Source organism: Ambystoma mexicanum, chromosome 4q (assembly GCF_040938575.1).
Source record: "Ambystoma mexicanum isolate Mex_15411 chromosome 4q, UKY_AmexF1_1, whole genome shotgun sequence".
NCBI classification, from domain to species: Eukaryota; Metazoa; Chordata; class Amphibia; order Caudata; family Ambystomatidae; genus Ambystoma; species Ambystoma mexicanum.
In genome coordinates, this window is record NC_090928.1 from 870,297,348 (window position 1) to 870,310,233 (window position 12,886).

Sequence of the window (12,886 nt, forward strand, 5' to 3'; positions counted from 1 at the left end):
CTGTAAGGGTTCCTCCATTCTGTAACCTAGAATGCCAAGCTTGGGGAGCGATTACCCCAAGAGAGCATAAGGTCTTTGCTTGGGGGAGATCCTGATAGGTCTAGAAGCTGACGAAGCTGCTATCACACTAGTGATGCGTTTCCTCTTATTCTGTGTACACTCTTCATAGTACACACAAATCGACTATCCTTTTCTGTTGTGAATGTCTTTTCCTCCTATAGACATTCATTCATCCACCATGTCCAGGAACACAAATGAAGCTGTAGCTAACTTCTTCAGCGTCTTCTGTTCCTCCCCCACTGTGATACCTGCCAGAGTGTCCTTCACTTTTATTTTCTGATCCATATATTCCTTTGCATACTATTAAGCATTATAGACATGCATTTTTCATTCAATATTTTCACCAGTTGCAGCATACAAATGAGTCCTAATGCACAAAGATAAAGGTTTGCCGGGTTAAATCTTTGTAAATAAAAATATGATGAGATCTCCAAATTGTGTTTCAGGAACATAAATGGCAACGCTAAATGTTAGGTCTTTAACAACAACCACAAAAAATCAGACAGAAATGCAATGTACCCCTAAATAAGGTTCCAAGATGACTCAATGTCACTGGGGAGCCTCTATTCCAATCCTTTGTTTTCACTTTTGTTTTAGTGACTTATATTGAATTCAGCTGACCCAAGACTAGACCTACTGCCATGCAAAAGATTGAGAAAGGAATGCCTAGTATTCTGGCAAGGCACCCCTGAGGACGCGGAGCACCCCGTAACCTCACCCCAAAGGCAGTATGCCACACTCTATAAAGGTCTCGCACAGCATCTGAGTGACAAAGCAATAGATATTTGCTTTAAGAAGGTGTTTTACACAGCTGTAATGCACCAGAGCCAACATTATTGGTACAAACACCTGTCAAGTCTGTACTTATAAGCATTCAGGGGGGAAGCTCCAGCCAACTGGGACGCTTCTTTGATCACACTGAACGTTCCCATGCTCTCACTGCCCTCTTTGCCTCTTCCTCACGTCTGACATTTCTTTTTCCTATGACCAAGGCCCCAGTTCTCTCCTCCTCCCCATCCCATGAATTGTGCAGCCCCTTCCGCATCCTACAAATTACCCTCTATCTATCTGCAGTTTCCTTTATTCCGAATTTCAGGCACGCAAAGATCTTAGTTTCGAGTAGCTATATTGGGTACATAAGCAAGTTACAGTCTCTCCTTCAGACCGTGGGTCTCAGTCTATCACCCCTCTCTTCTCAATTGAAAAACCACCATGTTGGTGTCCACTGTCACTCTGAAATCGTTGAGATGTTCTTCGCTTGCTCGACTTATTCCATATAATTTCCCTCTTGGCCTTATATCACCCTTGTCAGGGTGTTTGGTCAACCCAGCCTTCTCAGAGTCTCCTTTTTTCACTCTTTTGGACTTTCCTTCCCTGGTAGTTATGCTAAGCTATGTTCTTCCTGGGAGTACATTCCATGACCTTTATTGATGCCTCAAAATGCTCACCCTCCTGGGCCTTTCTTTTTGAGAGCTTGATCATTGTTCTTATGAGAGTTGGTAATTCTGCCATCCAAGGTGTCCAATATAGCCTTTTCTGGTGTCTTGTTAGCCTCACCTTCCCACATCTTTCCCTCTTGTAGTTCACTGAGTGATGTTGCGCAGATTGTTATCTTTGCCCTGGTCTTGTATCTTGTACTGGTCTTGCTGTACAGAGTGGTCTCCTCTTTCTGGTGGGGAATTAGCCACACATTTCAACATCCTCTCAAATGGTGGACTTTCTTGCTTTGGATTGGGTCTCCTCTCAGTATGTTGTGTTAGGTCCACTACACACAATGGATGTGATGCTACCTAGCTGGCCACTTTGTTAACTCTGGGTGATTTCTAGGATTTCCAAGGTCTCTGCAACATTTGTAGAGGTCTGAAGCCCGTGAATTTTCCATGATCCCCCTCTCTATCTTTTGCTTGCACCTATTTTTCTTGTTGAACACGCTTTGCCCTCACAAAGTCTTCTGTTGCCCGCTTCCTCTTCTGGGGTTGGTGCCTTTCTGTGCTGTGCTAATAAGTCTTCCATGCTTTAGATGCAGACTGCTGACCTATTGTTGGGTCTGCTTTCCTTACTCCAGTCTCTTTTCCACTCCTCCCATTTTTTCTCACTTTTCTTCTCAAGCTCATTGTTCCCGGGCACTGCCATGGCTATTTCTGCTTCTCCCCCAAGGCACTGATCATTAGATCTTTCTCCAGACTGTCCAATTTCCACATCCCTTTTTTCTTCCTCTTCATGTTCTTCTTGTTGGGTGAAATCTGTTAGTCTTGCTGTGGCCTCGCACCCCTAGTACTCGCTTTCATCCCATCTGGTTATTTTTCTCATCTTATCTTCCTCAGTTCATTTGAATGGCTGCCTCTGTCCTCTCCTCCTCTTTCTCCTCTTCACCTTCCCTATACTTTGCTAGCCTCGTTTCCTTTCCTCTTTCTGGCCTCCACTGTCCTGCCATTGGTGATTTTTCTTTTTCCTCCTTATAGTACCAATCTATCCCTCCTAATGTTTCACAATGCTCGCTTAATTCTCTTCTTCTTTTGCCTCATTGTCCCATAATCTTTCTTTTTCCCCCATCTTCACTATGATTTGTTTTCTTCTCGCTCTTTTCCCCCCCTTTGACTGCAACACTCTCATTGTGCTCTATCTCCTCTGTTCTTTGGGATCTTTCCTCAACTGTTCCGCCTGGCTCTCTACCCGTTACTCCTTTCCCCTCCTTTCCCCCTTCTATTCTGAAACTGTGCTTCTTTGGTTCGGCAACCATTCAGGTTATCCCCAGGTTTGCTCCTCTCGCCTTGCACAGCTCTATTTGTCTGAGTCCTCACCACAAAACCCATGACTGTCATGGACCTCTTCATCTAGCCATTCCTTTCCATTGAAAACAGGATCACCTTTGTCTGGGTCAACTTTGTCTGCGCCGGGTCTTGGTGTAGGTCATTCTCTAGCCATTCCACCCGCCTCACCAGGCATGAACCTTGCTTCTTTGCTTCTGAGCTGAGCTCCTCAGACTGTGCTACTGGAGTCTGGGACTGGCATATTAACGTCAGACAGTCCTACCCACTTGCCTGCTTTTCCCCTGGTACCATCATCAGGGGCTGAGGCTGCCACAACCATGCACAGCTGCTTACATCTACGGCCATGCTGGAGAAAAAGGTATAGATGGGAGGCCCCGATTATCTGGGCCCATTGTCCTCCATAGGTTCCCCCGTCTCTCTTCCCGGGAGTGACATGCCATGATTTGGGGCTCATAATGAATTAACCTTCCAGTTCAAAGGCCCCTTCCAACTGAACTCCCTTGTTGGGGGGTGGGGTATATCTTGGGCTCCTGGGCTCCTTAGCCTTAATTCCAGCTCTGTCACTTCATCACACCCCCTGCCTTGGAAGTCGTGCCCCTTACAGTCCTAAAGACCTGAACTATTAATTCATTCAATTCAGCCCAGAAACTCTCCCTGTGCCTGGAAGGGCATACCCTCTAGACAGCCCCAAACCTGTGGTTCCCTCCACTTTACATACTGTGACTTTTAAGTGCTTGTGAATAGCTGACTACTTATAGATACTGTATATGATTTATTTTGTCTGTAATTGGGCACGTTATGGGATATCGTTGATGTGATTGCATATATTTTTTTATATATATATTTGGGTTTGTTGCATTTTTTGCATTGGTGAGTGATTAAATGTGCATGTAAAAATAAGGTTTTAAACAGTTCTTGTGTCTGTTTGGTTGTATTGAAATGACGTCTTGACAAGTGAACTGAACAATAATGAACTAAGTAACTCAATGTCACTATTATGAAACATATGTCTATAAGACGATGTTGGAACTAATGGAAATTAAGGTACTTAAATAAAATGTACCACTGATATTTAGTCAGGTGTGTGTCGGATTCTAATAGAGGTGCTGAAAAATTGCATGCTTAAAACATTGTCATAAAAGCTCGTAAATTCATTTATCGAGAGTGTGGATGTATGAGAGGGGGGAAAAAGAAAATTGAAAATGAGTAAATATGAGTTGATTAGTCAAAAAAGGTGGCAGACGTCCCTCTCCAGAAAGAACATGGCATGATAAGTCCACGTAGGATTTGTGTACATTATATGGTGTACCAAGGGAAATACAGGGAACCCTGGTGTAAGGTACAGATACCACACAACTGCAGCCTATGTGTTGCAGGCAGCTCTGGGCTAGCAAGTGCAGGCCTATCTGCCCCCCCCCCCACACCCCCACACCGAATATTCCTCAGCTGTCAAAGTCACACAGGAACTGATGCATTACAGCAAACTAGCTCTCAATTGAGATACAGCTGATAATGTTTGGTCCACTGCCTCCCTTCTTGCTTTCTTTTCAGTGGCCAAAGGATCTTGGCTTACGCTGACAACTGGCCGTGGAGTCCCCAATCTAAGAGTCCCTTTTCTATGGTCAGGTTTCCCTAAGCGACCAGGTCAACCAATACGTCAAATGGTGTAATTACCACCTTATACTGCCCTTAAACATTACCTCTGCCATATAATCCCTGCACACAGCATCACTCATCCGAGCGATCCTACTTCATGGAGGACTGAGTACTCCACTTCCCTAGCAAAGCCTTATGAGGCCACATGGAGTGCCTTGCACCAGCAACACTGGCTGCCTGTCTCATTGCATATCAAGTCCAAGGCCCCTTGGCCTTGCTGAGAGGTCATTAGCAATGCCATCAATGACACCACTCTGATTAACTTTCAACCCATTTCCCTGCTACTTAATTTTCAGCCAAAGCTTTGCAATCAGTGGTGACGCGTCAGCTGCAGGTCAGTGGGTTTGTAGTGGTTGATTTGCTGACCACAGCAGACACTCTGTCGTTTTTGGCATTGTCCAAAGGTTTTAATTTCTGTTTTTAGGCTATTTTCTGATTAGTTAATAAATACCCACGTAGACACAGACACACATGCACACCCACCACATTTTAGGGTTCATGTACATTTGACACACAGCATTCCTGCGCAGTGCCATAACTCGCACATCTCGAAGTGCTGGACAAACCAAAAGCGTGAACCCTGTAAATATCATCGTGTAACTGAGTGTGAATGTTCACTTGTGCACCCACGTTTTGACTCTACTTAACCAAATGGGCCACAGCATTAGCATCATCGGGGAATAGCACGATTTCTGCAGAAATGAAATTCCAATTAGAAAATGGCCGTGTGACAGCGAGCTAAAATGGCCACGCAGGCATACTGTGAGAAGTATGCAGATGCAGTGATAACACATACACTCATTTGTGGGTTCCCTTTTAGTACCTTTCCCCATTTTCTAGACATGCAGTGGGCAACACCAGCTGGAGTACACATCTTAAGTTCCATTCCCACAAGCGTCATTTATCCCAGGCCCCCATACCCTGACATGGGCACTCAGGACGGCATCTGCGCTCCCGGTGCTATTGGCAGCCGGCTTTAGAATGGTTTAAAGCATAAACAAACAATGGCCTGGACCACTCACTGCTTTTAAAATGCTGACAGCTTCTTTGCTCAACCAGACCGGGTAGAGGACATCGTCGTGGAGGATGGACTCAAAGAGATCGTCTTCGTTGTCCGCTTCGAAGGGGGGTTGCCCGGCCATCATTTCGTACATGAGGACACCCAGCGCCCACCAGTCGACAGAGGGGCCATATTCCAGCTCCTGGAGAATCTGCGGGGGGAGGAGAGGTTACAATGAAGACTGAGGACAATAGGTCTCCAAGTGATTTCACTACTTAGTCAGTTACCTGATACCCCATATGCAGCAAGTAACATCAACCACGCGTCATCATAAATGAAAACATTTTACTTTACGTAGACCCTTAAAATACAAACTTAAAAGATCTTGGCGAAGCTCTGCTAACATTATGCAGCTGATGGAAGACTGCGATATCTGAGGGAAAGCCTGTACATATTCGAACATAATAGAAACAAGAAATGACAGTTCCCAATACTCCTAGAATAAAAGGCAGCCTGCCAGGGGTGTTGCTGGGTCTGGAAACGATCAGGGGCTAAGCTAATGTCGGACTGGTGGGATTCGGGGCTAGCTATAGCCTTTATGTTGTAGCCCCTGTGCTTCTATCCGGGTCCACAACTAAAAGACCCGGAGCTATAGCCCTTTACCCCCTCCCCTAGCAACGCCTCTGCGGAGCCTGCCATTTTCCATCTAAAGATTTGTAAGTATTGTTCTTGAGATAGATGGGTGACTACAATAAACATGGCACCTTGAAATATCAGCATACATGCCTATCAATGCATTTCTTATTACGGACTGGTTGTTACATCACTATTGACCTGTAATTAACACAAAACTGCAATTGTAATCAGTTATTACAGCTGCCTTGCAATGTTGCAATGTCTAAAGGTTTAGCCACCAGAGCAGAATTCCAGCTGTCACTAGCTTTTCAGGTTCCTTTCTTCCAATATAGCTTTCTCAGACACCATACAACCATTAATGGAGAAGGAACTGTTTGTGGTAGCATGTTTTTGTGCACTGCTGGTGTTTAAAACAGGAGAGCAATCATTGAAATACAGGTTATCATGTATTGTAAACCACAAAACTTGTTTTAGGCATGCTTTAGGAAAACACTTAATCTTATGTTGGCCTTGCAAGTTGCATACTAAAGATTTTTTTTATACAAAACATATTTTGCACTGATTATGTGTATCAACAACTGGAGGCTCTATTACATTAGATCAAGCAAGAGGCAGTGTATTGAAGCGTATGGCAGTGTGTCGCTATGTATTATAAGGAATAGCATAGACCCTGCCAACTCTCGCTGCCAAAATACCTTTGCTCAGCTACCTCCAATTCCCTGAGGGACAGACACTTCTCTAAGCAGGGAGTGGGGGTAGATATCTCTCCTCTGCAGGTGCCTGCCTCTGGAACGGCCTGCCTGCCCCTCTCAGACTTGTGCCAGACCACATGAAGTTCCGGAAACGGTTTAGGTCGATTTTACTGCGAACAAATGGTCGTAATGACCAAAAGTTCTAAAAATGCTACCACCAAAGGTTCGAACACCAAAAGTTCGTACCTTTGGTGGTAGCATTGCAGGTAAGTATAATTAAAAAAGAAACTGCGGGGGTGTCCCCCGCAACACCCCGCTCTCTATACTGTGTGGTATAGTGAGCGCAGGTTGCAGGGGGACACCCCCTGCAGCCCCCGTAGTACGTGTGTTCACATAAGAAAGTTGCAAACTTTTGGTAGTTCGCACCTTTCTCATGCGAACGTTCCGACCGCGGCCAAATCAGCCACGGACGGATCACTCGGATTCCCGGAAACGGCTCAAAATCTTCCTTCTCTCCTCTTCCTTCTCTCTCTCACTGCGCCGACTGGTTGCTTGGTACCCTCAGAGTTTCACTGTGCACCAGACTTTTCCATGACCAGTCATCTTGACACTGCCTCCTGGCCTACCGTGCACTTGGGGCTGTAACTGTAACCCCTACAGCCCCCATGCCTCCTTGCACTTACCCAGATTCGTGCTGCCCTGGCTGCGCTTACTCAGAGCCATGCTGCCCTGATCACACTTCCCCTTTCCCTCCCCCCTGCACTTCTCCCTCTCCCTTCGCCCTGCACTTCTCATCTCACTTGCACGATCCAAATGGCACAAGGCCTAGTAGACTCATTTGTCTTGTCTTCCCTCTGTCCCCCTTTCCTTGTGCCGCATAGAAACACTTGTGTACAGGCTTGTTATAAATATCATATTATAACATAACAGTTATTCCAGTTATTGAGGAGTTCTGTGAACATATAAGGAAACGGCCTGCAGTTCAGAGTACTGTAAATCATGCGATCCAATATTTATCCTGCGTTATCCCATTATATAATTGGTCAGTTATGACATTAGAACAAAACCTTTATAATATATTCAGCTACTGTTGACATCAGCATATGGTTCAAAAGAAAAGTTGTTTCTCCCCAGCTACAGTTAACCTTACCAAATATTCTTACTAGCCTTGTCCCCACACCTCACCCAAAGACCACCGCTGATTCTTCCCGAAGTCCTATCTCTCCAGAGGGCCTGTCCTTTCACGAGGGCGATGCCAGCTCCAGATCCATCGCACCCTGTGCCCATTCTTGACCTGTGGCCCTTCCTGTCCCGAGGAGCATCCCTGCAACAAGGCCCGTCCTTACCATAAAGTATTGCACTGTGTATTGCACTGTGTCCATCCCTACCCCCAAGACCCATTCCCATCCTGAGTCCTCAACCTCTTTCTGTGGCTTATTCTCCCTTGGGGCCCATCCCTACACCTCACTATGGTCACAACTATGGAATTATGTAAAATGCTGAATTACCTAAAGCATTCCAATCAATGTCATTACTACTACAGTGCTATTTTGGATAATCGCAATATCCAATATGCCTTTTTTTACTTTTTTTTCGTTTGTGTACTATACAAAAAAATATGCCCCAAAAGTATATTATAGGACTATTAGAAGTCATTTGGGAGTTCGGTGCCTTACTTAAGAACGTCTCAGAGAGCTGTATTCTATGCATAGTCTGCTAGTTGTGACATCACAACTGACCGATATTCTGGTCCTCCAGTTATGACATCGTAGCAACTTGATGATGTCATTTAATGTGCAAGTACACTCTGAGGAACACAGAGCACCGCTCATGGCACCAGACCTGCCTGATTTCATCGCGAAGGCGGTGCACGCGTAAAGTCAACAGCTCTGCCCCAAGAAGTGCAGACCTGTGTCATGTAACGTGCTTCAGCTGCTCGCGCTCGGCATACCGCGCATAACTGTCTGGTTTGCCGAGTTCCCACTATTGTTAGAAATATATTTATACCCCAAATACTGTCATTGTGAATTTTAGCAGCAGGATCCCATTTGTCAGGAAATGCCTTCCCATTTGAAGAAAAGGTCATAAAGGACGTCTGGCGATGAAAATCTCCAGAGCAGATTGGCGAATTTCTCGCATTTTCCGTCACATCTTTTAGTGAATGAAGAAACGAACGACTGAAGGAGCACCTATGAAGAGTCGCCCATAGCAGATAGGTGCCTCCTGGCCAATGAGGAGACGCAGGGAATTCATGGGCGCTGAATACCCAAAGCAGTAGAGCTCATTTGCATTGATTTAAATGAGTTATGCAGCCTTCCTCTGGCGCTGGAACCCTCCTGCCAGGTCTCAGAGCCGGGGCAGGGTGTTATCGGGCACTGCCACGCATAATGCGTGACGTTATCTTTTTCTGCATGGTCTTCGTTGGTTGGGGACAACTCAAAGTCTGCCCGTTAGGCGGACCTGCAGGGGAACCCAAAGATATGATATGATAGGATAGGATAGGTTATTTATAACGTCCAGAGGTGTGTAAGTGCGGACCCGGGGATCGAACCCGTGTTGCTCGTGTTGTCTAGCTTCCAAGGAGAGCACGTTGCCCCTGAACTATCCTCCCGAGATAGGGTCATATACCACTATCTTCCCGGTGGTGGAACAATCAATCCCTAGCATTATGTCGGGGGGATAGCTCAGGGGCAATGCGTTTCTCTTGGAAGCAGGATAACGCAGAGCAACACAGGTTCGAATCGCGGTCCCATTGAATGGATGAATTAATTAATGAATTATGTACCTGCCCACCAGTGGCAAAGTCAGCTTACTTTCTGTAATCCAGCTTCACTGCGGCACAGGGCCCCATCTTACTCCTTTTGAGCTATTCGTGATATTGCGAATGGCCCCCTACACTGCTGCATTTTACTAACACCACTCAGATGCTGTTTCGCTTTCTTCCCCAAAGTGTAAGGATAGCTGTTTCTTAACCTATAATTCATAATTGCACAAATATATCTGTACATGTAGAAGCATTTAAGACAGAATTGGCACTTTATCGGGATGACACTATCTCCAGGCCACATGGAGGCTCTTCAAACATTCCACAGCTGAGTCACTAGCATATGTTCATGCACTACACAAACCCATAAAGAGTGATCCAAAAAATTATAAAGCCCAGAATACCTCCGTGTGAGTTCATGATCAAATTAAGGAGTGGAATCAGAACTAAGGCCTGGAGAGAAGATACGAGTACAGAGGTCTGTCTCCTGTTGCTGGTGGGGGGTCATGTGAGCTCAGGAATGCAAGAGCAATTAAACTTGGGGAAAGGGATCTAGGACGGGGACAGCCAAGTCCACATTATGGGGAAGGAAGAAAGAGAAAATACTGGAGCATTGGCGTGTGGAAGGAGACACACAGGTGTCCCTGGGGTGTGAGCGCAGAAAGCATGAAAGGGTGAAAAGTAAAAAATGCTGGGCCTTGTAGGCTAAGGAAGGGCTTGAATAAAAGCAAGATTAAGGCAAAACAGGTTTTGGATGAAAAGATGAACCAGAAAAAATGGCAAGATTTATGGGCTCCTGGTAGATGTTGGTGTGAAGCCAACCAGGCTATTCTTGACTACACGCTGAAGCTAAGTAGTCCCAACTCCTGGCAATATAAAAGCCTGCATAAACTTTACTGGAAAATGGCTCCCAAGTCACCACAATCTATGAGCCATATTACCGTCGGCATCTGTCACACTTGATACTGGCGTCTCTAACTAAATTAATGGGTGCTCGTGATGCCACTTGCAAATATTTGAAAATGAGGGTTCAAGCAGCTGGTACCAACACCATGTGTCTGTTTAGGCCCTCATATGCAACACTCACAGCACCAAACCTAAGGTATCCTTGGTGATAGGGAGTAGCTATGCCATGTTCGGAGTTTTGGCAAGCGTGTGTAAACACATGGGCAGCCCACATTATGCACACATACCTTGACCATGTTCCTGTCTGTCAGAAAGCTTAATGGGTGAAAGAGATGCGTTGACAGAGAGTGGCAGATGGAGCCGGGGAGATGTGATGACTGAAGAGGGGGTTAGCACCAGATCCCAGCTCTCTCCACTCTGTGGGTGTCCTGACAAATCCCTTTGGTTCACTCAAGAAAGTAACAGTTATCCCAGTGAAGGTAACTGTCATTGGAGGTTGGGGTAGGTACTTATAGAGAGAAATATTATTCCAAGTTAAGTGAGTCAGAGACAAACCATCCAGTTATCAGCTTCAAATGTCACAGAACATCAAATAGTCCTTCCAGAAAGACTGACGTACGCCCAACATTTCATCTTGTGGAGGCAGCATTTCAGCCCTGTTGGACTAAGAGGGTCCTGCAAACTTTGATAGAGAATACATGAAATTTGGGGATTCTCCCACTACCATAAAAGAAAAGGCCAAATGTGATTTTTGTTTTTATTTTCATGCATATTGTGCCCGTGGCGTATTCCACAATTGATATGGCACAGTACTCCCGTCACCTGATGACTAAGCACAGTGCAATGTCAAAATATGGGAGTGGAATACGCCACAGGCACAATAAGCCCCACCAAACAGTTAATCAAGCTAAGATGCCGACAGAGGCACACTGTCCCAGCTAAGCAATAAGAGGTGGCTTAGACACACAGTTTTCTGATGTAGAAGCAGATGTATTTTGACACTTTCTTAAACAGAACTAATCTCAGCAGGAACCTCATCTACAGGTTCCAAGTGCATCTAGCATATTGGAGAATGTGACAGTTGAATACAATCAATTTTTGAGGACAGTAAATCACGAGAGGCCATTTTTTGTGGTCCAGATGAAGGCCATTTGTAACACTGAGAAGGTTCTGGATGGTTATTGGAGACCTTCTATTAAGGTCGAAACACACTGGTGTTGACATGTTTTTGTTATTGTAATGTACATGTATTCTGAAATGGTCTATGTTAAGAGTGTGTACAGTGAAACAACACTTCGATTCAAAGAAAAAGTGAAGATATCGAAATTGTAAAGTCCTGTGAGCCAAAGGTAGTGACCCTGAGATATCTTCTTGTTTTTTGTTGATCTTGACCGGTACATGAACTGTGGTACAATAATGGCTCAGTGAATTTAAGAAGTCAGAGGATTCAAGCACTATTTTAACTAACCCCAATATGTTCTTTCGTCATGTCACTGTAATTTTGAGAAGCATGTTTCACACATTTGGTGAAATTATGTGCTAGTTAGGTGTAAACAATTTGAAACATTTGTCATTTTAAAAGAATTAAAGGTTGATGTAATTTTCTTTAATTGTAAAGGAAATTAAACCATTAAAAATGCATATGTGATCCATTCGAAAAGTATGTGATTGTTTAAGTATACTGTTAGTACTGTAATTTATCTCGATAAAGATGGAGCACACAATTGTTTACAAATACCTCTTTGAGGAACTGTGTATAAATAAGACGTTCCCATATAATCCACAAGTAGGTGCACAGGTAGAAAGATTTACCTGGGTGTTTTTTGGAAATGATGTTGGATATTCTGCCTATACAGCCAAAATGGGGCAACTCTGATTCATGCCTGCATTTATCCCAGGAATTATGCCACTGGAGTTCTTTGAACTTACCTTTTGATGTTCTGAAGCAAATCACAGTGATGAGGATCTTAGGTACCTGGTCAAAGATAAAGAGATGGTATGCCACAGAAAAGATAACTTGGAATCAATCCTGGCAAATAAGACAATGTATTGGATTGTTACCCTTAGAGGTATCAAGGAGTTATTCAATGATTTTCTGGACCTTCACATTTGTTGGACCATATTGCTAATGATGAGATCGCCACTTTATGCCTTTGTCACTTTGGATTTATCAAAATCTGTACAGCTAAATATTCCTTGATTTATATTTCTTGTTACTTTATGTGTGACAAGTGATAGTAAAGTAAGACTTTAATTACAGTACCTATGATACTTCTGTGTCTTTCCGATAGATTGGTTTCCATGTGGTGATGTATTTGAAATACAGTTCCCTACAACGCGCACATTACAACTCACAGAGATTGGCTGTCCTGCACCCAAAATTTGCTTTTGCAGCCACAAA

General features: G+C 44.4%; 1 protein-coding gene across 2 annotated transcripts in view; it reads right to left on the reverse strand.

The window, feature by feature from the left end:
• PRKCE (protein kinase C epsilon) overlaps positions 1-12,886 on the reverse strand; it is a 1,836,175-nt gene that overhangs the window by 104,684 nt on the left and 1,718,605 nt on the right. For both annotated transcript variants that reach the window (XM_069608445.1, XM_069608444.1), the window contains one exon: positions 5,510-5,698. In XM_069608445.1, the coding sequence (XP_069464546.1) occupies positions 5,510-5,698 (189 nt within the window). The remainder of the gene's footprint in view (positions 1-5,509; positions 5,699-12,886) is intronic.